Raw genomic sequence first — 27303 nt, forward strand, 5'->3', positions numbered from 1 at the left:
GGCCCAACCCACAGGATCCTTGGTCTCTGGGGCTGCGGGATGCTCTCGCTGTACGAGGAGCAGAACGGAGCGTACCCGGATCGCGCACACGCTAGCCGCGGACCCTTCGAAACTGAGTGAGGTGAGCCCAGCCGGGTCGGGTCGCACCAGCTCGGGGGTTTCAGGCACCGGAGTGGCCTCGGGGTCCCCGGGCTTCCCGGACACTGCCCTCCCGGTCGGCGGCGGAGCGGGCATCAGCCCGGGGCTGCCTCCCGGTACCTGGGATGCTGGGACACCTTCCCAAGTCCATTCGGTCCAGCTTTCTGCTGTCTGCCCTCGCCGTGGCCCGGGACGCAGAGCTGGGGCGGGAGACGTTTCTGAGTTACTCAGAAACCGAGTCTGGGGTGTCCGGGGCCGCGCCCCGCCTCGTCTCTCCACCCAGCACCCGCTCATTCCCTTCCTGGCCTTGGTGAGACGCGTGGACCTGACCGCGATCGTTCCTTTTCCCCTCTGGAATGTTTTCTCTGTGGTGACAGGGGTTGCAGAATGTAGCAAACACTTGAAGCGGGTTGGTTGGGTTCTCTCCGGCGGCCTCAGCGCGGGCTGCCCTGGGGCAGACGTGGCTTCGGCCACAGCAGCCGGTCTCTCGGCGCGGGGAGGTCAGGGGCTGCAGAGTCGCCCCCCGGGATGAGCGCGGGCCTGGCGCCCAGAGCCCAAGGCTTGGGTTCCATCACTGAGGTCTAGGGGATAGTTGACGTCGGGAATGGGCGAGAGGGGTGCAGTAGAGAATCATGAGGGACTCCGGAACTCCAGAGAATTCTTTTAATCCTTCCTCCCCGTGTGGCATTGGACAAGTTGCCTAAACTCTGCACCTCCGTCTTCTCCTCTGTGCCTCATGTAATAATAATGGGGATTAAATAAGGTAATGTGTGTAAAGAGTAGGAGGAGGAAGTCTGGGAGTAGAGTAAGGGGTCAATAAATGATAGCTGCTATTATTTCTGTTGTTCGTGCTGTTGCTGTTGTTGTTACTGTTATTATTATTATTATTTGAGGAGCAGTTTGTAGTTAAAGGCATGGTTTCAAATCCCAACTCAGCCACTTTCTAGGGTGACCTTGGGCAGGCTACTTAACCTCTCAGTGTCTCAATTTCATGTGTATAATGGGGAAAATTATGATGCCTATCTCAGAAGATATTTGTGGAAATTAAATGAGTTAATACCTGGAAAGTGCTTAGAAGAGTGAGTGCTGGGTGTCAGCTACTAATTCTTCCACAGGGGCATCATGTTTAATCAAGCAGTATAACCTAAAGGTAGCTACAACCTTGCTTTGTTTATAAGTTGAAATATTATTTGTGTGAACATGTATATGCTTTATGCTGTGCAAGATGGGTTCCCTTCTTTCACCTGTGGTTTCACTAACATTGGTGGCTGATCCACTGGGGTCAAGGTAGTCCTGGATAAGGGGCTGATGGGGCAGAGGGACCCCAGGAGTTATCTTCAGTGAGAAAATGGAGGGTTTGATGACAGAAGCTTCCAGAATCACAGTTTCTGTTGAACGTTCACAGAGGAGAAAATCTTCCCTGGGTTGCAGTTTTATTTGACAGGAAATTGTACCTGGATCTAGGTTTCTTAAAACAAACTCTTGCTAATTTTTGCTTTTGGATTGTAGTGAGAGAGGAGATGAGGATGGGCAATATTTTAAATGATAAAACACAGTAAATCACATTCTTCTTGCCAAGAGGCTTCTTGCATAATTTTGAGGGTCAGAGATCACAGCAAGATCATATACGTCTGTGGAGGGTTAGAGTGGGCTGGCTGCCTTTGGACGTCTCACCTTCCTTCCACAGCACTCTACATCCTTGCCATCATAAACCTGAAACCCACTAACATCATTAACTTGAAAGCCTCCCACCTTTGCCCCAGCTCCCGATTTTGGATAATACCCCATGGGTTCAGGGTGGAGAAAAAGTATTTCCTCAATGCCAGAATCCTGCCTGAAGAATGTGATGGGGCATGGGGACTGCCCTGTATATCCTACTCCAAATTCGAGTATATCCTAATTTGCCGCTGTCACCTACGGTAGGCATAGGAAACAGAGTTTCCATATTCCCCCTCCCCAGTACCAGTGCTCACCAATACTAGTGTTAGGAAGTGGCCACACTACCTACCCAGAGTTTGGGAATTAAATAGCTCAGGATTCCATCTCTTTCCACCCCCCACTTTAGTCCCACGGACTGTTAATTAACTGTCTTGGGGAGGGGGCAGGACCCAGCACAATACCGGGCCCCTCAAGGCATATACCATGGTGATAAAGGCTGCAAGATTCCAATCCAGCGCCTCCACTTCCTAGCTGTGTAATTTTGCACAAGTTACTCCTCCTCTCTGAGCTCATTTTCCTCCTCTGTAATCTGGAAGTAATAATAGTATGCCTGCCTTATGGCATTGTTGAAACATGAACTGAAATATATAGAGAGATTATATATATTTGGAGAGAGATTGATTATATATATGATATATGGAGAGAGAGACTGTATGCATTTGTGAGGCTAATGAGACTATATATTATTTTAGTTCATTTTTTAAAAGATTATTATTTCACATTGTAAAGTTTCTGTAATTCAGGGGCAGCATGTATATTGATGAACACGGTCATTTGCTTTCCAACACTCTTCCCCAGACAAAGTTGTTATTAAATCAAAGTGTACTCTCCAAATTCTCTTAGAATCAAGGAAATATGGCATGGTGCCTGGCAAATATTAAGTGGTCAATATTTGTAGGCTATTATTATATCAGGTGCTCTAGAAACGCTAAGGGCTTGACAGTAAAGAGAAGTGAAACAGAAACGAAACAGAAACACTCCACTTGCAGTAAAGCAGCTGAGAAAAGGCTGGGAAGATACAGCTGGGCTGGGAAGGGACTGGACATGATCTAGGGTGGCTGCCCGGAAATTCTCTTGGCAGATTTTATCTGTTAGAATCGATTTGCAAGGTGCTTGCTCTGTGCCAGACGCTGAGCTGGGCACCAGAGGGCAGGGCGAGGCAGGAACGATGCCCTAAGGAAGGCAAGCTAATGGAGACACTAAGATCAGACCCCTCGATGCTCTAATCACGATGGAGCTTGATAAGAGGGGCGTGGAGGCTGGTTGGGATGGGGCTGCCCAGAGAGTTCCTGCTCCAAGCACCTAGGGGGAAGTTCCTGCAAACCGTGCAGTGATTTCACAGGTTACACCTCACCCAGCCTCCAGAGAGCTTGGCCTGGGGGCCACGAGAGAAGGCGGCAGCTCTTTGGCAGCTGTGGTGGCCCAAAAGCAAATATCCTGGAGCAAGGGTCAAGGCCTCAAAACAGACTGTCCAGGCCAGAGGGAAAGAGGAAGGCAGCCTCTGAGGACGTGAGGGCTGGTGTTTCCCAGCGCCCAGCCTCCGGGCTGTACCCACTCACCTGCTTTTTTTTCTCTGCCCCTCCAGCTTGCCTGCCCCGCCAAGTCCCATCTTCACCATGGCTGCTGGAGAAAAGATCAAAGCCAAAATCAAGAAGAATCTGCCCGTGAGGGGACCTCAGGCACCTACCATCAAAGAGCTGATGCGGTGGTACTGTCTGAACACCAACACCCACGGCTGCCGCCGCATCGTGGTGTCCCGTGGCCGCCTCCGACGCCTGCTCTGGATTCTGTTCACGCTGACAGCCGTGGCCCTCATTTTCTGGCAGTGTGCCCTCCTCATCTCATCCTTCTACACTGTCTCTGTCTCCATCAAAGTCCACTTCCAGAAGCTGGATTTTCCTGCTGTCACCATCTGCAACATCAATCCTTACAGGTAAGAGGAAGGAGGAGGGACAGGGAGGGGGGTCACGCCCCCTCCAGGTGCCAATGCCCCTCCCAAAGGTGACACACTCCAGCCTGCAATCATGCTTTTTAGAAATTTGAATTCATTGCCAGTGTTGGGAAACTGCCCTCTCCCAGGTTTGAAATCTGTACCAAGGTTTCAGTCCATCAGCTATTTCTGAGGATGGGCTAGCTCAAGGAAGGCAAGAGAGGGAGGCTGCAAGGATCACTTTTGCTTGGTGGTTGAGCCTGGAATGAACCAGCATTCCTCCTACCCTGGAGATACACACACACACACACACACACACACACACACACACACACACACACACACACACACACACACACACACCCCAGCTTAGCCATTTCCCCTGAGCTCTCCAAGCTCACACCCTCACTCTCCCCTGAATGTGAGCTGGAGGCTGACTCAGACATGACACCTAGGTGACTTCCAGAAGCATCTCAGCTCATCTGAGCGAACCCAGCCCCACTAATTGAGATCACTGGGCTCTGGGCAGGATCAGCCCTTGGTACTGCCCAATTGTCTGCTGCAGGACCTGTTCTAAGTGGGTCATTGGAATCCTTCTCAGGATTATTGAAAACTGATCTGTGAGGCACATCGGAATCTGGCAGAATTTGTCAGAGCAGGTGTGAGGGTGGGGAGAAGGGAAGAGCAGGGGCGACTCTCTCGCCCAGAGTCATCAATGAGTTGATGGCAAAGCTCAACATCAAAATCAGGTCTAAACTCATCCTCCACCTCAAAGTCTGTCTTTCTTTCTCCCTCCCTTCCTTTCTCCGTCCCTCGCTCCCTCCCTCCTTTCCTCCCTTTACCTCACCCTCCCTCCTTCCCACCCCCCTCCTTTCTTCCTTTCATCCATTGTTCCATAATATGTTACTCAGCATCTACAAATTGTCATTCACTTTGCTAGATTCTGGGGCATGGAAGTGAATGACCCAAACACAGCCTTTGTCCTAGTGCAGCTGATGTTGTAGTAGAGGATTGAAATATTAACAAATATAATTACACTAATAAAATTAATAACAGTGACCATTTAACAGCATATATGTGTGTGTGTGTGTATATATATATATGTGTATATACATACATACACACAGAGATACATGGATGGATGGATAGATAGATAGATAGATAGATAGATAGATAGATAGATAGATAGAATAAACTCATTGACTCTTGCCAATAACCCCATTTTACAGGTGGGGAAACTGAGACACAGAAAGGCTAAACGGCTTGTCCAGTGTCACACATCCAGAACCAGAATGGGGAACTGGAACCCAGGTAGTCTGGCTCTGGAGTTTATACGCTCAGTCACTATGCTGTGTGGCCTGTGCCCCTAGCAAGGGAGAGAGAGAGTGGGGAGAGTTAAGAGGGAGGCCAGGACCATTTGGTATTGTGAAAATTAAAAGATGGTGTTGTTATGCTTCATGTAGTCAACTCCCAGATCATGCTTCTGTGTCCTTGGGGGCTGTCAAGGTAACAGTTATACCTCTTCCCTCCCAGCATTGATTCGAGGAGAACCCATGGACAGGGGCAAGTATGCTGGGTCGAGACAGAGCCCGCCCCCTGGGGAGACTCCTGGTTAGCAGTTATTTACTTGTCTTCACTGTGGCTGGTTTATGGGAGGCACCTGACAGTCACCACTCCAGAAATGCTGGTTGGGGCAAACTCATCAACACACTCTGAGAGCAAGCAGACAGTGGTGGCAAAGGTGAAACCACAGGCAGCCACACAAGGGTCATATGGGAGCCTGCCCCATTTACTTGAGCCAGTGGTCACATTGGAGGGGGCAAATTATAAAAGGCCTGGTTTTCTTGGCCAAGTGCTCTGGGGTGATGGGCACAGGCTGACACACATCGATGGAAAGCAGCATGGGGTAGTGCCAGCTTTCTGCCAGAGGGGTTTTCCATCCCTGACTCCCCCTTCCCACCTTGACAGGTACAGTGCTGTGCGGGACCTTCTAGCTGAGTTGGAACAGGAGACCAGAGGGAGCTTGAAGACCCTGTTTGGCTTTTCAGAGATTACATCTCGGAAACGCCGAGAGGCGGAGTCCTGGAGTTCGGCCAGGAAGGGCACAGGGTCGAAATTCCTCAACCTGATCCCACTGCTGGCCTTCGAAAAGGGTGAGACAAGCAAGGCAAGGGACTTCCGCACAGGACGGAAGCGGAAAGTCAGTGGCAGAATCGTTCACACGGCATCAGACGTCGTGCACGTCTATGAGTCCAAGGGCTTGGTAGGATTCCAGCTGGTAAGATGCACATCCTCACGGTTTCGGGGAATGGGATGGGACAGTGTGTCCAGGGAGGTTTCTCCTTTGCCATTAGCCCTATAGTCCCACAGGAAGAAACACACGCAGTTAGGGTGAATCAGCTGCAAGCAACTGAAACTGATCCAGGCAATCTTAAGATTAAAATGTCTTAGAAGGGGCTTCCCTGGTGGCGCAGTGGTTGAGAGTCCGCCTGCCGATGATGCAGGGGACGCACGCGGGTTCGTGCCCCGGTCTGGGAAGATCCCACATGCCGCGGAGCGGCTGGGCCCGTGAGCCATGGCCGCTGAGCCTGCGCGTCTGGAGCCTGGGCTCTACAACGGGAGAGGCCACAACAGTGAGAGGCCCGTGTACCGCAAAAAAAAAAAAAAAAAAAAATGTCTTAGAAGGTAACCAGCAGCTCATGGAGGCCTCTTGAAGGACAGAAATTAGGGAAGATTCAGGGATCCCGGTGGCAAGAAATGACGAAAAGTCATTTCAGATACTGCTACTGGATTAAATAAGCTTCAACTGTTTTCAGTCTTTTTGTTAATCCAACCATAAAGATGGATTCAGATCCCATTTGGGGACTATCTGATTGGCCACGTTTGGGTCAGCTGGTGGCTCACATAGGGTAGGACATCTTGATGGACAGTCTCAGCTGACTGTATCCAAAGGGTGGAAGGAAATTCTACCAAAGCCAAATTGGGGTGCAGATACCAGAAGGAAGAAAATAGAAAATGAGCAGCAGAAACACAGTGTTCCCAGCAGCACTTGCCTTCATGAGGTGCTAAAGCTTGACTTCTCATCTCTCCTTCTTGGTCCCATTTGAGGGACTCTGAAGAAGCAGCCATTCACCAGAAATGAATTCCATTGTCTTCCTGGCCAAACTCAGCCATCACCCTCCTCTCTGTGCCCCAGCCACCTCTGCAAGATGAGAACTACCTCCACTTGATAGTCTCGGTTGCCGATTGTGAGACCTCATGGCTCCAGTTGCAAATCCTGGGGGAAAATGGCCCTTTCTCTAAATCACTGAGCCTTTTTGAAGTCTTCCTGGGTCCTTATATAAGATAAAGTTCTCCTTGATACCAAAATCCATCCTTTGGTGTCCATCTTTTTTTTTTTTTTCTTGCGGTACGCGGGCCTCTCACTGTGTGGCCTCTGCCATTGCGGAGCACAGGCTCCGGACGCACAGGCTCAGCGGCCATGGCTCATGGGCCCAGCCGCTCCGTGGCATGTGGGATCTTCCCGGACCGGGGCACGAACCCGTGTCCCCTGCATTGGCAGGCGGACTCTCAACCACTGCGCCACCAGGGAAGCCCTGGTGTCCATCTTTTAGGAGAGTTTTCAAGTCCAGTGTGATGAGAACATCTGGAATATACCACAGTTTCCCTATAAAACTCTCATTATTATGTATTTTAAATGCTGGTCCTCCCAACTACCATGTGAGGTGGGGAAGGATGGTATTTTGGTCAACATTTTGTAGGTGAAATAATGGATAGGTAATGCCTTGCCCAAGATTCTGCAGAGAGGTCGTGGCAGAGTCTGGGCTAGAATCTCGATTTCTAGACTGTTGACCCAATAAGAAATGGTGAGAGTTGGGTGGGAACTCAGTAGCCATAATCAGTCAAAGCCTGGATGTCTGGGGACCCTGAAGAAGCTGATTTTGCTTCTCGCTTGGTAGGGAGTCATGAGAGTGAGGCTCTATGTCCTTCCTTACTCAGCCCCTTCTTGGTCCTTGAGGCTTGAGAATGATGTATCCCAGGCCCCAGAAGTGAGAAGAAACCCATCCTTGCCCCAGATATCCCTCCTGTTCCCCTGAGTGTTTGATCTAGAGTTTCAGTTCCTTACAGTCCTTCTGAAGGCCACTGGTAGGGCTGATAGTTCCATCCTGGTGTCTCCTCCTATTCACAGTGTTCAAATGACACATCCAGCTGTGCAGTCTACACCTTCACCTCGGGGGTTAATGCCATCCGGGAATGGTACAAGTTGCACTACATGAACATCATGGCACAGGTGTCTCTGGAGAAGAAAATCAACATGAGCTACTCTGCTGAGGAGCTGCTGGTCACCTGCTTCTTTGATGGGGAGTCCTGTGATGCCAGGTCAGTAGGGGAAGGCTGCTCTCGCAGCTCCAAGGACCAGCGGCTCTGAGTGCTGGGCTCCTTGCGTGCACCTGAAGCTCAACTAGAGGTCTTGGGAGCAACAGGTGCTCTTCTCACTGACCATGACTTTTGGAAAATGACTTATACAGGAGCTCAGCTCTAGAGTCAGTGAGGAAGGTGGAGATGGTGTAGAGTCAAAATATCCTTAAATTCATTAAATTACTCACAGAAACAGAGTAGTTGATGGTGGACATATAACCTTGTATATTACTATCACACATACCAGTGAGAACCACTGATCTAGTACAGGAAGGAAAGAAGCAAGGGAGGAAGGAGAGAAGGAAAGAAGAGGGAGGGAAGAAAGGTCTATGTACAGATGTGTGAACTTTCAGAACTTTCCACCTTTAAGAAACACTCAGTTTCCTGGTAGAGACTGGGCAGTCATGGGACATTCTAGAGTGTTCCTGCTTATCTGAAGTGCTTTCTTCTGAAATACTAAGCCTTTCTATATGTTAGTTGATATACTGACCCTTGCCAAAACTGAGTGATTGGAATCGTGTCTCCCTGAAGGTTGGGTTCTAAAGTCAGTATAAGGACACATATGATGTAATTCCTTTTCTGGGGATCATTTGCTAGGAATTGGAATGGAAAAAAGTCAAGTGTTGGCTGAGAAATTCAAGAGTAGAGGAAATGGGGGGCAGATATATTGGCACAAAGAATGCCAAGTCAGGATGGAGATGGAGGTGAGAAGATTAAGAGGGAGAACAGAAAGCAGAGAGCAGTTCTACATCAACAGGTGTCAATTGGACGAGGGGCCTTGTTTGTCATCTATCAGAGGAAAGATGGGGGAAGTAAGTCATGTCTATCATCCACTGTCCACAAAAGAGAGCTGGCCCATTAGCACTGCCCATTGGGACTTCAGCTCAGGTGCATGAGGGGAGTTCCCAGCACGGCCCTTTTCTGACCTGTATTCTCCCCCCCGATAGGAACTTCACACGTTTCCACCATCCAATGTATGGGAATTGCTACACATTCAACAATAGACAGAATGAGACTATCCTCAGCACCTCCATGGGAGGCAGTGAATACGGTAAGGGAATCTGCACCAAGGAGACCCTGGGGTGCTCTAATGGCAAGCATGCTGGCAGCAGGACAATTGGGGATGCTTTAGGCCTTCCAGAGATGCAGGTTTGCCCCACCTGGCCAGAAACTTGGGGCACAACTTTTCTTCTTGCAGTGTTTCCATCAACATCCATGTCGGTTCTTTCCTTCTTTATCAGAGTCTGTTTTCCTTTTTGACATCTCCTCTTTGCTTTCGAGAGAGCAACACGGACAACCCTGGGGTTTCTTCTCCCAGGGAAACCACTCGGGTTTAAGCTTGTAACTGGAGTGAGTAATGCTGGGCAGGCAGCTTCCAGATGGACTTAAATCCAGACGTGCTGAACAGGAGATTAGGGAAGCAAACACACCTTTATCTTGGTTAAGATGACAGATTCTGGAGCCAAAACCCAGCTCAGCCACTCACTGTGTGACCCAGTGCAAGTTACACCCCTTCATCTATAATGAGGGAATAATAGTAGTATCGATGATACAAGGTAATTGAGAAGACAAAATATAAAAAGCACTTAGAATAAGACCTGATACACACTGTATTAGTTCGGTTGAGCTGCCATAGCAAAATATTACAGATGGGTGACTTAAACAACAGACATTTATTTGCTCACAGTTCTGGAGATTGGAAATCCATGGTCAAGTTGCTGGCAAATTCAGTTTCTGGTGAGGACTCTCTTGCTGGCTTGCAGATGGCCATCTTCTCTCTGTGTCCACACATGGCCTGTCTTCTGTGGAGAGAGAGAGCTTTGTTGGCTCTTCCTCTTCTTAGGAGAACACTAATCCTATGGGATTAGGGCCCACCCTCATGACCTCATTTAACCTTAATTACCTGCCTAAAGTCTGAATCTCCAAATACAATCACATTGACTTCAACATATGAATAGGGTGGAGGGGCAACCTGCGGAGAGACACAAAATTCAGTCCATAACACACACTATACACACAATAAATGCTAGATGTGGTTGTCATTACTACTATTACTACCATTACTACCATTGCTGCTGCTACTACTATCACCACCAATAATTACTACCTCCAGTATTAGTATTACTACTACTCTACTACTGTGACTTTTGTAGAGAAGGCAGGAACTCAACAGACTGGACTGGTTTACCTACAAAAGGAATTCTTGAAAGGTCCTAAACAAATTGAACATGATTTGATATATAGATATACTCCTACAAGGAAAGGCAAGATCTTGTCATGGAGGAAAACCTACCTGGACACCTCATCTTTGTTACTGTATTCTCTGCGTTCTTACCAAATCTGCAAGAAACCATAATTCAGGGCACACACGTCAGTGGGAAGAAGAAGTAGTCTGGGAACTGTTGCACAATCCTGGCTCTGCTGAATGTGGGCTGTGTGACCTTGAGCAAATCGCTTCCCCACTCTGGGCTTTGTTTCCTTTACTTACAAATAGAAGAAGTCAGAATAACTCTCAAAGTTCTCTTCTTTCAACTCATATAGGCCCTGCTCTCATTTGTTTACCAAATGTTTATTGAGTGTCTTCTGTATGCCAGGCCCTCTTCCAAGTCTTAGGGACACAGTGGTGAATAAGACAGATGCCATCTCTGCTTTCAGGGAGCTTGCATTTTGTTGCAGAGAGACAGATAAATGAGTGAACAAGCACATAGATATTATCTGGTTATCAATCCTAGGAGCGCTATGAGGAAAACAAAGCAGCGCAAGGGTAGAGAGAGTGGCTGGGGCCGAGATGGGGGGTTTATTTCAGATAAGGAGGTCCAGAAAGGCCTCTGGAAGGAGGCTTATTTAAAGATGGAAAATACGCATTAAGGTCCATGGAAGAGCATTTTGGGCACTAGCAAGTCCAAGGACCCCAAGAAGGAAATGGATTTGGTGTGCTGCAGAAACAGAAAGAAGACCAGCCTGCTTGGAGCTTCCTGATGGAAGGGGAGAGTGGAATGAGGAGGGAGGCAGCAGCATCTCCCTGAGAGCCACAGTCAGGTTTCTGGACTTTATTCTATGGCATACCCGTGTATACGATGAAATGCCACTGAAGAGTTTCAGGCAAGGGAGTGACCTGATCTGATTCCTGATTTGAAAAGGTCCCTCTGGCTGCCGGGCTCAGATTAGACTGCAGGCGCAAGAGGAAAAAAAAAAAAGAGTGGGAACAGGGAGAGGAGTTAGGCCAGTGATCAGATTCACCACTGGTGTCTCTCCCTGAGGGTTTAAGCAGACGCAGCTCTGTGTGTCCCTTTGGGTGCCCAGCAGAACTCCCCATCTCAAAGAACCACATGGAGATTCGTGTCTTGGGCAGGGTAGTAGTTTTCCTTATGCTTAGCAAACCTGCAGTGGTGACACTGTTTCTGAGCCCTATTTTGTGCTAAGCCCTGGAGACAGAGCAGTGAACAAGTCAGGCTGGAGTTTCCAGTCTCACCTTTGTCTACCTTTCACTTGTGGGAAATGCCTGGGTCTTGGTTTTGAGAATCTCAGAGCAGTGGGAGAGGTAGGCTACCGCCAGGGAACGTTCTCCTGGCTTTTGACCACAGCAGGCTGCCTTATCCTCCCAGGGCTGCAGGTCATCTTGTACCTAAACGAAGAGGAGTACAACCCCTTCCTGGTGTCCTCCACCGGGGCTAAGGTGATTGTCCATCGGCAGTTTGAGTACCCCTTCATCGAGGATGTGGGAACAGAGATTGAGACGGCCATGGCCACCTCCATAGGGATGCACCTGGTAAGAGAATTTTCTGATTCCCGTCGGTTTGGTGAGGAGGACAGATTTTGTTGAAGGATAACCAGTGAGGTGCAGCTTATGGAAAAGACTGTTGGTTTCAAAAGGAAGCATGGTCTAGTATTTTCCAATGGTTACCCCAGTGGTCATTCTAGTAGTTATACTAAAGGCTGTCTTTGTATCTTTTCTATGGATGAACAAGGACAGGATGCCATTTTGGATAAGAATTGAAGGAACCTTCCTTGTTCCAGAGACAAATGTCAGCATTCATGGAAGCTGTGCTGGTCAGACACTAACTATGTATTTGTCACTAATATAAATAGAGCAGATTAACACCTTTCTGGGACACCTAGAGGCCACTGGGGCATGTAAACCACTATTGGAAAGTCATTGGGCCATCAAAGGTCTATTTGGACCATCCTACTTCCATCAGTTTCACCTCATTTACCGAGAGCCACTCCCCTCAAGTCTTTGACCTTTTCTGACCTCAGTAGGTGCTGAGAACACTCACACCTGTCAACGAAAGCACATCTGGGCTGCAGACTCCAATCCCCGAGTCAGTCACGCCCAATGGAAGCACAAGGGCAAGGCGAGGAGTGTGCTCAGACGCCCCTGGCCATGCTTGTGCAGTCTCTTGTTTGCAGGCCTGGGGTCTTTTTATGCCAGTCTCTGTCTCACTCTGTCTCACTCTCTCACTCTCTGTCTCTGTCTCTTGCTCTATCTAACAGAATAACTATTAAGTACTTATTTAAAGGGAGTATATGCACAAAATAAAAAACGCAAACAGTACAAGGAGCCTACCATGCAGGTGTATCTCCCTTCTATCCCTGACCTCTGGTTCCCTCCTTCCTCTGCACGGAGACTATTGCTGCTGCTTCTGTGTTTCGCCAGGGATGTGATAGTCTGCTTCAAGCATGTGTGTGTGGGTATAGGCATTTCTCCTTTCATGCAAATACAAAATACTGTTCTGCCCCATTTTTCTTTTTTTTTTCATTTTAACATCTTTATTGGAGTATAATTGCTTTACAATGGTATGTTAGTTTCAGCTTCACAACAAAATGAATCAGTTATATATATACATATGTTCCCATATCTCTTCCCGCTTGCGTCTCCCTGCCTCCCACCCTCCCTATCCCACCCCTCCAGGCGGTCACAAAGCACCGAGCTGATCTCCCTGTGCTATGCGGCTGCTTCCCACTAGCTATCTACCTTACGTTTGGTAGTGTATATGTGTCCATGCCTCTCTCTCGCTTTGTCACCGTTTACCCTTCCCCCTCCCCGTAGCCTCAAGTCCATTCTCTAGTAGGTCTGTGTCTTTATTCCTGTTTCACCCCTAGGTTTTTCATGACATTTTTTTTTCTTAAATTCCATATATATGTGTTAGCATACGGTATTTGTCTCTCTCTTTCTGACTTACTTCACTCTGTATGACAGACTCTAGGTCTATCCACCTCATGACAAATAGCTCAATTTCGTCTCTTTTTATGGCTGAGTAATATTCCATTGTATATATGTGCCACATCTTCTTTATCCATTCATCCGATGATGGACACTTAGGTTGTTTCCATCTCTGTGCCCCATTTTTCACTTGATACTATGGCTTGGAAATAGTTCCATGTGAGTACACATATAGATTCTGCCTCATTCTTCTTAAAGACCCATAATAGTCCATTGTGTGGGTGAGTTATTGAAGCAATTCCCTGTTGATAGACTTTAGATTGTTTCCAGGTACAGCTAAAAGCAATGGTGCAATGTGAGGTGTAGTCATCGATTGCTTCCTAGAAGTATATCAATCAGTATGCATATTAGCCAAGTTGTCCTCCAATAAGGTTGTATCCACACGGGTATTAACCAATTTTTAATCTTTGCTAATCTGTCAAGAAAAAATGGTATTATAATTTTTTTGGTTTGTTTGTTTGTTGTTTGTTTGTTTGTTTGTTTTTATGGTACGCGGGCCTCTCACTGTTGTGGCCTCTCCCGTTGCGGAGCACAGGCTCTGGACGCGCAGGCTCAGCGGCCATGGCTCACGGGCCCAGCCGCTCCGTGGCATGTGGGATCTTCCCGGACCGGGGCACGAACCCGTGTCCCCTGCATCGGCAGGCGCACTCTAAACCACTGCGCCACCAGGGAAACCCTATTATAATTTTTGACAGTCATTCTTAGTGGCATTTTTTCACCTATTTATGGAGGAAAAAAAATCTCCTTGTGGATTCTTTGCTCATGCCTTTGTTTATATCCAACCTCAGCATGCCAAATTAAACATATTAGACCTCATCCCTCACAAAGTTTTCCTCCAGCGCAGTCGTTTCCAAACTTGTTGATGAGTAGATTCAGATCTACTGAATCAATGTCTCTGAGAGATGAGCCCAAGGATCTGTATTTTTATCAAACTCCAGTGGTCATTTCAAGAGGCCACAAACTCAGGAACCTCAGCTTTAGAAACCTGAGTAGTTCAGAATGAGAGAAGAAAAGTGTGTCTTCCTAAGAGAAAGTAAAGCTAGGATGATACCAAAGCTTTAGCACAGCCATAAATGATGGCTTCAGAGTGAGTTATAAAGGGATATGGTGGGCATTGGGGATTGTATATTCCTCCATCATCTATTCATTCAACAAGCATTTTCTGAGCACATCCTGTGCGCTAGATGCTGGGGCTACATCCGTGTCCCCAGGACTGTCGCTGTCCTTTTAGAACTTAGGGTCTAGCAGAGAGAATCAATAAAAAACAAAAAATTGCACAGGTGATTAACTCTAATCATCATAGGTGCTAAGAAGGAGAAATACAGGATGCATGAGATCTTATCACAGAGATGCCTGATTTAGGGCTTTTTAATAGGGAGAAGAGGGGAAGTTCAAGGGGTGCTTTCCTGAAGAAGTGGTATTTAAGTTGAGACAGCAGAGAAGATAAACTGGCATCTGTGGCTTCGGTGCCTCACCATGTCCCATCAAAGGGCAACCCTGGACAAGAGAAAACAGCAGGATGGTACCATCTGTGAAGCCGTGTCATTTAGTGGCTTTGTTCAATGTGGGAAATTTGTTCCAACATGAGAAGTGTTGTGTACCAGCTTGGGCTGTGTGAATGCTGATTGCCCAAGGAAAACTCTTGAGCCCCAACCTGCTCGAACTGTGGTTTGAAAAGACTTTAAGTTACTATCATTTTTTTTTTTTTTTGGCCTCACCGTGTGGCATGCGGGATCTTAGTTCCCCAAACAGGGATCAAACCCATGCCCCCTGAATTGGGAGCGCGGAGACAACCACTGGGCCACCAGGGAAGTCCCTTTAGCTTACTACTTAAGGAGTCAGGTCTCTGATTCCTCTGTTCACTGGCAGATAACAAAACTCCCAGATCAGGATAGCGAACATTTTGATCCAACATTTCTCAGGCAGCTTTATACCTTGAAGAAGCACCTGGGATTTGCAGCACATTCTTACCTTCTGCCTCTCACAGTGTCTGCGCACTTAGAGCTTGGGAAAATACAAAAACTAAGGAATTGCCCTCTGGTTTTCTTCCCTGAGCTTAGAGAAATATCCATCACACTGTTAAGCAAATGCTCTCTCTAGCAATGATGGTAAACAAAGGCATGTGTCGGTTTTCTGCTACACTTAATTTGAGATATACAAAATCAAAGCCACAGAGCAGGGTCAGGAAGCTCTAGTTCTGACTTATGAGCATTTAAAACAACAAAAAACTAGGGATTACTGAGAGGTCACCAGAGAGCCACTAGAATAAGTCCAAACAAACTAGACTTCCGTTCTTATTTATTTTTTATTTAGTTATTTATTTCCTTTCGATAGGCATGTTAAACTGGTAGACGCAGTTGGTTAGGCAGTTGGTTAACTAATCTTCCTTCATTCACTGAGGCATGTGTGTCCAAAGCACTGGCTATTCAGAGACGGATACAACAGAGCACCTACCTTCAAAGATTCACCTTTAAGAGAAGATAACATACCTTTGCAACGCAAGTCCAAGCTCTGTGAGAACAGGGACCTTCTCCATCTTGTTCCCAGGCTCAGTTCTTAGAACGTAGTAGATCCTCAGTAAATATTGTTGGATAGATGGATGGGTGGCTGGGAGCCGGGACAGAAGCTTTTGGTGAAGGCTTTCTAGGTGATGGATTCTTAAAGGACAATTATCAGGCAAATAGTATCAGGAAAGGCTAGTCCAGACGAAGGGCATAGCAATTACAAAGGGGTCACAGAAAGGATTTGAAGCCAGGTAGTGAGGCATTCTGAAAAACCGCTTTGGCTGAAGTGCAATCAAGATACTGGAGGGTTTCCCTGGTGGCGCAGTGGTTGAGAATCTGCCTGCCAATGCAGGGGTCATGGGTTCAAGCCCTGGTCTGGGAAGATCCCACATGCCATGGAGCAACTGGGCCCGTGAGCCATGGCCACTGAGCCAGTGCGTCTGGAGCCTGTGCTCCGCAAAAAGAGAGGCCGCGATAGTGAGAGGCCCGCGCACTGCGATGAAGAGTGGACCCCGCTCGCCGCAACTAGAGAAAGCCCTCGCACAGAAACGAAGACCCGACACAGCCAAAAATAAATAAATAAATTTATTTAAAAAAATATATATATATATACTGGAGACAGCACAGTATTTACAGTAACGCTAGAAGGAAATGATGAGGCCCTAGCTGAGGCAATGGCTGTGGGGATGAGCGGAAGTGAATGCACTTGAGAGGTATTACAAGCAACAGGGTTTGACAACCGAGGTCACTGAGGAAAGGCCAGGGGGAGTTAGATTGATAGTTGGGTTCTGGCTTGGGTAGTGGGGTGGATGGAAGCGCCAGGTTCTAAATTAGGGAAATACAAGAAGGGTAGGTTTGGGGGAGAAAAGAACCACTTCAGTCTGGGACATACCCAAGTTGTTGTGCCTTTGGGAAATCAAGGTGAAAACATCCTGCCAGTAGATGCTGTGAACCTGGAGCTCAGGAGAAAAATCCGGGGGCCACGGCGGGGTTGAGGGTGGGGTTACATCTAGCATAATTCTAGACTTGGAAAGGAATGCCATCACCCAAGACCTGAGACAGAATGCAAATGTTTAAGGGCTGAGCAGAAAGAAAATGGAGAAATAGAGGGACCAAAGTAGCAGCAGAAGCTGGAAAGGGTTGGTGTCAGAGAAACGAAGAGGGTTTCCAGGAAGGTGTTAGCTAGGGTGCCAAACGCAGTTGAGAGGTCAAGCAAGGTAAAGGGCAAAAGCTGTTGGGTTGGGCAGCCAAGAGGTCATCGGTTCTCTGCCAGAGCAGTTTTCAGTGGACGGAGTGGAACAGAAACCAAAGTACAATGGGTTGGATCACGAATGAGAGATGAAGAAGCAGGCAAGGGCAAATCCACCCAGGGGAGTGTGGAGCCAGGCCCCGGAGAGGGGCGAGACTTCACTGTCATTGCAAACCTTACTGTACATTTTTTTTTAAGATCTATTTATTTATTTTTGGCTGCGTTGGGTCTTCGTTGCTGCGCGCGGCTTTCTCTAGTTGCGGCGAGCGGGGGCTACTCTTCGTTGAGGTGCACGGGCTTCTCATAGCGGTGGCTTCTCTTGTTGCAGAGCATGGGTTCTAGGTTCGTGGGCTTCAGTAGTTGTGGCACGTGGGCTCAGCAGTTGTGGCTCGCAGGCTCTAGAGCACAGGCTCAGTAGTTGTGGTGCACGGGCTTAGTTGCTCCGCGGCACGTGAGATCTTCCTGGACCAGGTCTCGAACCCGTGTCCCCTGCATTGGCAGGCAGATTCTTAACCAGTGAGCCACCAGGGAAATCCTCCCACTGTACATTTTTATCTTAAAGCGTGCACACACTTCTCTTCACAAGCATATGTATAACAGGGATTAAGGGCTCAGACTTTGGAGCCAGACAACTGGGGTCCAAACCCCAGCTTTGCATTTTGATTGTGTGATCTCTGTGTCTCAGTTACCTCATCTGTAAAATGGGGATGATAATAATGTTACTGCATAGTCTGGTGAGAATTCAATGAGTTGATTCATGTGAAAATTGAAAACAGTGCTTGGCATGTATTGGGTGCTCCAAAAATATTGGCTATTTACTATACATTTTTTTTAAGAAAAGAGATGTGAAGGGAAGGAAGAATATTTGAACCAAAAAGAGGGGTTAGGGAAGATTTTTCTTATCCTCGTGACAAGAAAGTGAGATATTGAGTAAGATACTGACCTGTTCCATATAGTATATAGAAAGTACTAATTATTTGCCATATGTGTTGCAAATATCTTTCCCAGTGTGTGCTTTCATCTTGGTTTTCATTATGCTACTTTTTCACATGCAAAAACATCAGATGTTTACATAGTCAAAATCTTTGTTTTCTTCTTTAGTCATTATGTTTATTGAGGATTTTCCCTCCTGAGATCAGATACTGAGCTGATTTTCCTTCCAGTTATTTTATTATCTCATTTAATAGTTTAACCCACTAGAATTTTATTTCTGCAGGATGTGAAATGCAGAATTCCTCCAAATTCTTAACAAGTAGTCGTAACTTCATATGTTGCATAATTCTTTTTTCCTCCATTGATTAGAAACATAAAAATAACTTTTATAATTATTTATATCTATAAATTATTTTATAACATTACAAATAACTTTTATAATTTATTACAATTTAAAAACAGGACAAAAGAAAAAAGAGTTAAAACACCCATAATTCCACCTAGAGCCTCCTGCTGCCACCTGGGCTTTTCCCTGGCACAGTTCATACCTTTAAAGAGGTGAGCTAAGGACTCTGTGCAACTGCCCTCCCCCTCCAGGATTCTCAGAAGGAAGCAGATAGGACCTCATTTTGATAAAAATGAGTCCTGTTCCCACATGCACCCACATACAACACGTGTGCACACAGGCGCCTAATCACACCTACACATACCTGTGCGTGCCACACACATATCTATCTATCTATCTACCTATCTATCTATCCATCTAAACTTGCACACACTCTCACACACACATACATATATACCCATTCTCATTTTTGGGTCCCTAGGGGTCAGGACAGAAGCCAAAATGTTTCCCCACGCTGCCCAGATCAGCACTTCTGGTAAACTGACAGTGAAGTGGGGGAGTGAAAGGCGACGGGGGAGAGAGAGTGAGAGCAAGCCGGGGCTCTGTCCAAGTACATCTAGCTGAGGCTTTGAGAAGCTAAAGACCTCTCTTCCCCTTTCAAAAGGCCATTGGCCCCATCTGCCCCAGCCCCAGGTGTTTCAGGAAGTAACCTGAATAACCCAGGAGCTCTGAGTTTGATAAGCATCGTCGCAAAGTAAAGGGCCATCGAGTACTCAAAAAGCGTAAAAATCACAATATGGCTTCTCACAGTCGGTTCTCTGGAAGTGGTCCATGGCCCGGTTCTCAACGTAGAAAGAGCCTCAGCCACCTTTTCCAGCTGCACAGGGCTTACCTGCGTGGACGGACCCTCTCCCCTAGATGCCAGGCTGTTGCACTCTCCCCACAGGCAGGTAGAGCCCTGTACCTAGTAGCTGACTCTCTAGGCTCTGTGGACATCCTGGGCCTGGGGGCTCCAAGGGACATCCAATCAGGGAGATTGCTGCTTGGAGAAGCTTAGAGGGTAGCACTGAATGGAGGTGTCCTCGAGGGAAGCCACTGCTTGGCATCTTCGTGCCCAGATCCCAGCCCAGCCCTGGCATGCACTAGAGGCTCTAAATCAGTTTGCTACCCAGCTATTAGAGGAATGAAGTAAGTCTGTTTATTCTGTACTGACGTGGAAAGACACTCACTCTTTATTATTAGTGAGAAGAGGACATTGCAGGGCAAAGGGAACGTGTGATGTGTGTCTGGATCTCAGGATCGAGATCTGACCTGTTGGAGTGGGTACCCTGGGGGAAGAGAGGAAACCAGACGGCTACTTTCCTCTCTGCTTCTTCCGTTTTCAAATGAGCACTTTTGCCCCGGAGGGCAAATTAATTTGCAATTAATTGAGGGAGACTAATGGGTCAACAGATGAATTATAATACAAACAGAAAGAGATTATAGCCACTTGAGATGTCTGTAGTTTCTACCTGTGCCAAACTTCTTGATTCCTTCCCCCGACCCAATCACCTTTTTCTCTGTGCATCCACTCTTCAAAGGAAAAAGAATTTTCTTCCCTCCCATAAATCTGCCATCCATTTGCCCTTTACCCTCCCCATTTCATAAAAGACAAAACAAAACTCTTTGTACACACACACACACACACACATACACACCCCAAATCCTAGCTATGATATGGTCACAATATATTCAGTTGTTTTCCCCCTTGGGAGACATTACCCTTTTTTTTTTTTCTTAATTGTCTTGTCTGGATTGTTCCTTTGCAGTGACAAATATTAAGCTAGAACCAAACGTAGCAAGCCATAATAAAACATAATTTAATAAGGCTTTCGAACAGTGAGTTACGATGCGCTTACCTCCTCTGATCAGGGTATCATTCTGCCCTGCTGGGTATTCTTTGGTCCTCTCTAAGAAAGTCCATTTTTTCAAGTCAACTTCTGGGACCAGAAGACAAGAGGGTAGGAAATGGGTCCTTCAATTGAGACAAGGACCCCGCGCAGCACAGTCACTGCTCATCTTTCTAATCCCTCCAGCCCCTCCCCATGGATCCTCCAGTGGCTCACTACATTCTGAAAACCAAATCCAAACCCAAATTTCTCAGCACAGCATAGGAGGCCACCATGATTTGGCCTTGGCAACCCTCTCTGACCTCATCTCCAGCGACGGCTCTCCCTTGGAGCACGTTCCGGCCGCCCTGGCCCTCTCCCACCTCCAGCCTTGCTGCTGCCTCTGCTTAATCCTCTTCCTACCTTTCTTGGCAAGTCCAGCTCTTTGTTGCCATTCCATGTCGAGCCAACCTGTCTTTTTCTCAAAGACGTCTTCCCTAATCACTTTTGGAAAGACTGCCCCCTCCTCCCAACCCCTCTAGTCTCTACCCAGTTTCATCGATCACTATCAAAAAAGATCCAGAATGATTTATTGGCTTTTTGACCATCTGTCTACCCCACTAGAATGTGAGCTCCACAAGAGCATGGAACTCGTCTGTTTTGATCACTGTGGGTTCCATAGTGCCTAGAATAGCATCAAGCTCCTAGTAGGTGCTCAATAAATATCTGTTAAATGAATGACTAGGTAGCTGCTCAGCTCCTCGAAGCTGCTAGAAATGCCCCTCGTCTGGGTCCTGGGGGAGGTCAGGGCTGAATGTGTGCTGCTGTGATTACAGACGGAGTCCTTCAAGCTGAGTGAGCCCTACAGCCGGTGCACGGAGGACTGGAATGGCGTGCTGATCACGAACATCTACAACGCTACGTATTCCCTCCAGGTACAGGCTGGAGGCAGCACCCAGCCCCGGGTTGTGGCCTGGACCCAGGAAACAAAGTTATATATAGGCTGGGGCGTGTCTGGGACTGGGAACTGTGGTTAGAATCCTGGGGTTCATCCAAGGACCTCAAGAGCACATGGTGCCAGCTGGTTCCGGTCCTCTTCAATCCATCTGTAACCAGAGCTTAATTGATTCATTGAGGTTTGCATGGAACAGAATGTACAGCTGAGATCCACTTCCTAAGTGGGCCTTGGCGAGCGAGGGACAGGAGGAGGAAGCAGTCTGGGAGAGGCACTGGGTGAGGGGTGCCCTTCACCCACTGATGGCTTTGGGCAACTTGTGTGCTCTTCGGCAGTCACCAGGGCAGTTTGGATTGGATCCGGGGCTGCTAAGTGGCAGCTCCCAGGTCCCTTCCACCCTGCTCACCTGGTTTTCCTGGATGGTGTTTAAAAGTCAGGGAATTTCACAAGAAAACCCAGATTTCTAGCTTCTCCTGAAAAACAAGGTCTGGCAACATTGGGCCCATATTCCTACAGGATAAACAGTGGGTGGAGTGGCCTTATCAAACGAGACATGTTCTCTGGTTCCCCATGATCTCCACCACCCGCTAGTGTACTACCTATGTCAACCCTTGAGTGAGATCACCTGTTACACTGCCTCCTGTTCTGGCAGTCTGCCCTTCGCCTCCCACCAGGACACTAAGAGAGCCAATGAGAATCATCCCAGCAGAACAAAAGGACCACGTGCCCTGAGTGCACTGAGTCCACTAGCTTCCACCAGAGCTGAGCTGAGGGGTGGTGGAGACACTGAGTGAAAAGAGACCAGTAGTCAGACAATGTCTGCTTGTAAGAAATAGAAACACATTCACACTGACTTCAAGACCAAAAAAAAAAGTGGGGGGTGGGGGGTCAGCTCGTTGGAAAGATACTCTGGATAATATTTAGTGAGAGACTACCATTTACAAACACTTTACATCTTTCAATTCATACTCACAACAACTTCATGAAGTAGGCCTTGTTATACTTATTTCAAAAATGAAGAAACCAAAGCATCAGAGAGATTAAGTAACTTGCCTGAGGTCACACAGCTGGGAGGTAGCACAGCTGATATTTGAACTCAAGCAGCCTGCCTTCTGAGCCCACACCGTTAGCTTTTATGCTGTAAGCTTCGTGGATATTATGATCCCCAGGGATCCAGTCTGGAGGGCTTGGACCCGAGAATCGGAAAGTTGGGGGCTGGGTTTGTTTCTCTGTTTCTTAGCACCTGCTCCAAGTTTCCCACTTATATCTGGGTCAGCACTTACATGATGGAAAATGACCACCGCAGCTCTAGCTCAACCTGGCATCCACATCTGTTTAAATTCCCAATAAATTTTCTAGCTTTGTCCCTGTGGCCCAGTCGGCTGTGACATGAGGGGTACACTATGCTGTCTGCCAAGGCTGTGGGAAGCTGACCCTCTCCGACTGAGGGATGTAGGGAGGGGGTCTCTGGCATCCACGTGCAAGGAGGTTAAGGGAATTCCTGGGTCTTGTCTTTCAGATCTGCCTTCACTCGTGCTTCCAGGCAAAGATGGTGGAGAAATGTGGGTGTGCCCAGTTCAGCCAGCCTCTACCTCAGGGAGCCAACTACTGCAACTACCGTCAGCACCCCAACTGGAGTGAGTGAGACCCACCCCCGCCTTGCACACACCAGGAGCGGGGTCAGCCCAGCCCTGGCAATAGCTAAGGCGCTCCTGGGACCCTGCCCCTATGGCCTTTGGCCTGAGGGAGATACTGATAGAGAGACACCGACCAGTTTCACTCCTGTTGTGAAGCCTGGCTTGAATTCTACTTTCTGATTAAGGATCAAATGCTACACCCCAGCTTGTGCTAAAACCTTGAGCACCTCTGTCAATTCCAGGAGGTAGGAACTATTGATAGTATCCTCTGACAGAACAGGTAACTGAGGCTCAGAAAGGTTAAGCAACTTGCCCAAGGTCACACAGCCAGGGAGCAACAAAGCTAGACCCAAAGCAAGGGCTGCTAACCTGCCCCCGACCCCAACTCAAGTTCTTAGCTGTGGCAGTATTCTGTCTCTCAAAATCACAAGCCAGAAATTGTTTCCAGAGAACTAGTGTTTGTAGAAAGTGGAAGGTGAAATCATTAAAAGGAGACTATGGGGGTACCACTGGAAAACCCTAGGAAGGGTCCTGTGACCCCAAAGCTCATGCCACCCTGCACTCTGTCCCTCAGTGTACTGCTACTACGAACTGCACCAGGCCTTTGTCTGGGGAGAGCTGGGCTGCCAGTCGATGTGCAAGGAAGCCTGCAGGTGAGTGGACCCAAAGCAGTGGGATGAGCAGGGCTGGGCTGGGCCAGGCCACCCACCCTCACTCCATGCCCTTCTCCACGTAGCTTTAAGGAGTGGACGCTGACCACCAGTCTGGCGCAGTGGCCATCTGAGGTTTCCGAGGTGAGTTCTCTGTCCTCTCTTCCCCCTAGAGCCCTCAGCCTGGAGCCTCATGTCCTGATTGTGTCCTCTGGCCTCAGGGGTGATCCACAGGGGAGGCCTGGGTCAGGGGCTGGGGCTGAGAGGGGAGAGCAGACAGGCTGGCTCTGGTCTCTCCAGGCATCCCCAGGCCACTTCTTTCTCCACCACAGAAATGGTTGCTGTCTGTTCTCACTTGGGACCAAGGCCAAATAAAGAAAAAACTCAACAAGTAAGTTGACCTCCACCCTGCTTCCTCTGCTTCTGCCAGCCCCCGCCCCAGCCTCCTCACTTGACTCCTCAGTGCCAAACGCTCTCCTTTTCATTCATTCATTCATTCATTCATTATTTCTTTATGCAACAAATATTTACTGAGTTCTTATCATGAGCCAGGCCCTGCTCGAGGCCTGGGGCTCTCAAACTTTTTGACCATGACCCACAGTATGAAAATACTTTTTCCATTGTGGCCCATTGAATACATAACTGAAATAAAATTGTCATGAAACAGTACTCCCTTATGATGTACAATGCATTCGGCTGCTTCTCAAACGTTGCACACTCGTGTACCAAACCAATTGTTTACATCCATCCCAGTTGGTCACAGCACAGTTCTGAATGATTAGTGCCCATATCAGTTGATAAAAATTTCGAATCTCTCTGTGGATGCAATCTGATCTTTTCTATTTCATTTTGTAAAAGGTACTGGTCATGACCCAGTAAGTTTATTTCATGGCTTCCTGATGTATCTTGACCCACTTGGAAAAATACTCCTTTGAGCCATGCAGCTTCTAATTCCACTTGAATTTTCCACATCGAAATTCACTTCCAAGGGACCTTTAGCAAAAATCAGCCAGGGCAGAGTTCAGGGACCTCAGCAGGTGGAGACAAAGATGGGAGAGGGTGGGGGGATTGCCGTGTGAACCCACATCTCTCTGGGCCACTACTGTCTCCACGGTGCCCAGCCCTGGGCCAGATCTTTCTAGGTTTGAATACCAGCTCTGCCAATCATGAGCTGTGTAGTCTTGGGCAAGTTACTTATCCGATCTGTGTCTCAGTTGCCGTATCTGTAAAATGGGTACAATTAAAACATACCTGCCTCATAGAGTTGTTGTGAGAATTAAATAAGTTGACACACATAAGGTTCTTGGAACACGTAAGGTTCTTCCAGTGCTTGGCAACACAGGAAATGGTCAGTAAATGCTAGCTGTTATTATGGTTGTTATCATTATGACCTTACACCCAAGCTGCCTCGCTCATTTACATCACTCGCTTGTCTCCCGTACATGTTTTAGACTGCAATCAAACAACTACAATGTCAAGGTTTAATGAAGAACATTGTGCTGTGGGAATGCAGCTGAGGGAACTTAGTCTACAGGTGGGGAAATGGTTTTTGAGTGAATGAATGAACCAGCCCCAGGCCAGAGATGTGCTCTGTGGTGCAGAAGGAAACCCAGAAACCAGGTTCTAAGACCCTGTGGAGCTCAGAGCCTGGTCCGTGCTGGGGGCTGGGCAGGAGAGAGAGAGCCATGCTGAAAGGCTGTCCATCTGGTAGAGTGCAAAGGCCTCCAACTCACCTTGGCCCCCACCTATTGGAATCTTTACAGGACAGACTTGGCCAAACTTTTGATATTCTACAAAGACCTGAACCAGAGATCCATCGTGGAGAGCCCTGCCAACAGCGTGAGTGGCTTCCTCCTGGGACCTGTTCCGGGTCTGCGAGTGTACGCATCTGCCTGGCCTTGGGGAGCAGAGTCAGATTGTGGGGGTCCAACCTGAGCTCGTAGGGTCACCAAAGGCCAACCAAGCATCAGATCAGGCAGAGTAAGAGGGGACAGGAAGGCTGCCCCCATTTTCCCCCAAACCTGTTCGGGGCCAGGGCTAGCCAGTGACTCCCTTGGGAACTGGGGTCTTCGCATGAAGCCAACTTGGCGGGGGTCCCTCCTGATAGTCTGGCTTGGCCTCCCTTGCAGATCGAGATGCTTCTGTCCAACATCGGTGGCCAGCTGGGCCTGTGGATGAGCTGCTCCATCGTCTGCATCATTGAGATCATCGAGGTCTTCTTCATCGACTCCCTGTCCATCGTCGCACGCCACCAGTGGCACAAAGCCAAGGAGTGGTGGGCCCGGAGACAGGCGTCCCCCTGCCCCGAGGCTCCGCCCAGCCCCCAGGGTCAGGACAACCTGGGCCTCCATATAGACGATGACCTGCCCACTTTCACCTCTGCCTTGTGCCTACCTCCAGCCCCAGCAGCCCAGGTGCCGGGCACGCCGCCCCCCAGATACAACACCTTGCGCTTGGAGAGGGCCTTCTCCAGACAGCTCACAGGCACTGAGGTGTCAGCTGAGTCCTGAGGTAGGCTGGGGAAGAGAGACCGAGCCAGGACCACCAGCCATGGTCTGAGAACGTAGACCCTGTCTCCTGCACACAGAGCGGATCCTCTGCACCCCCTCTGGGCTTTTCAGAGACATTGACTACAAGTCTACTTTGAACAAGGTGGGGCCTGGGCATGCGCAAGGGACTGTTGGACCCCACCCAGCAATGCTCGCAGCCGCCCAGGATGAGCTAGTTCCTGCAGCCCAAACCCTTAGGACATCTGCTACTGAGACAGATGGGGCCGAGGAAACGCGGCCGGCCTGGACAAAGGCCAGGAGTGAAGCCTGACAGAGTTCTTCGGAGAGAAAGACTCCTCCAAAGCCCCGAGCTGGGGGTTCCAGCCACTCCCCCAGCCTGGGCTGGGACCCAAGGATGTGACCTTAGGTGTTGAGGCCTGACAATCGCTGCCTGGTGCCAAAGATAGGAAGGAGGAAGCTTCAGGCCTGGAGCTGGAGCCGTTTGTGAATAAACTGCTTAGTCACTGACATTGGGGCGAGGTCTGCTCTGTACCCTGAGGCAGGAGCTGGCCCCAAATGCTCGGAGTGTGTGGAGGGGAAGGGTACACTGGAGGGAGGCCTGGGGGGTGTGACAGGAGGTCCTCACTCCAGGGGGGGTGTGGGGCCTATTCTGGGCAGCTAAGTCAGTGCTCTGGGCCCTTTCCCCAAGCAGAGAAGGACCAGGGAAGGAACACTGTTGGACACTGCTGTCCAGTGGTAGCCTGAGCCATAACGGATTATCTCCTGATAACCCACTCAGCTGCTCCCCCTCCAAGGCAGACCCCGTACCCCCACCAATGGCCTGAGCCTCACCAACAAGCCAGCCACGGGGACAGCCGCCTCCTGGCGTATTCACGCCTCCCAGGGAGATAATAGCTAACATGTATCAAGCGCGTAGTAGGTGCTCAACGTCAGCTCGAGGGCCGTGTTCTGGCTGCCGTGCTAAGCGCTCACAGAGATGGGCATAGGAGACTGCAAATGACAACACACAGGCCAAATCCCATTTTTGCTTGTGACCTAAGAGTGAGTTGGATGGGTTTTGGTGGCGTTTTTTCACTATTATTAAAAATATCAAAAGAAGGACAGTTTGTGACCTGAAAATTATATGCAATTCAAATATCAGTGTCCGTAATAAAATTTTATTGGAACACTGTCACGCCCATTCATTCCCTAATTGTCTATGGCTGTGTTTGTGCTACCATG

The 27303-nt window shown here is 48.4% G+C and overlaps 1 protein-coding gene across 1 annotated transcript; it reads left to right on the plus strand.

The window, feature by feature from the left end:
• SCNN1G (sodium channel epithelial 1 subunit gamma) lies at window positions 1-27253 on the plus strand. The gene is made up of 13 exons (XM_033425969.2): window positions 1-121; window positions 3443-3790; window positions 5756-6065; window positions 7977-8167; window positions 9154-9257; window positions 11812-11975; window positions 21167-21265; window positions 22805-22922; window positions 23497-23575; window positions 23659-23716; window positions 23905-23963; window positions 25336-25411; window positions 25702-27253. The coding sequence occupies exons 2-13, from the start codon at window positions 3474-3476 to the stop codon at window positions 26080-26082; spliced, it is 1956 nt and encodes a 651-aa protein (XP_033281860.1). The 5' UTR covers window positions 1-121; window positions 3443-3473; the 3' UTR covers window positions 26083-27253.
• Window positions 27254-27303: the final 50 nt, after the last annotated feature.

Source organism: Orcinus orca, chromosome 16 (assembly GCF_937001465.1).
Source record: "Orcinus orca chromosome 16, mOrcOrc1.1, whole genome shotgun sequence".
Taxonomy (NCBI): domain Eukaryota; kingdom Metazoa; phylum Chordata; class Mammalia; order Artiodactyla; family Delphinidae; genus Orcinus; species Orcinus orca.

Excerpts from the sequence above, each read along its gene's own strand:
- SCNN1G (XM_033425969.2), top strand. The coding sequence starts at position 3,474 with ATGGCTGCTGGAGAAAAGATCAAAGCCAAAATCAAGAAGAATCTGCCC. Across the intron at positions 22,923-23,496 it reads CCGTCAGCACCCCAACTGGA|TGTACTGCTACTACGAACTG; the intron begins GTGAGTGAGACC and ends TCTGTCCCTCAG. Across the intron at positions 25,412-25,701 it reads TGGAGAGCCCTGCCAACAGC|ATCGAGATGCTTCTGTCCAA; the intron begins GTGAGTGGCTTC and ends CCTCCCTTGCAG.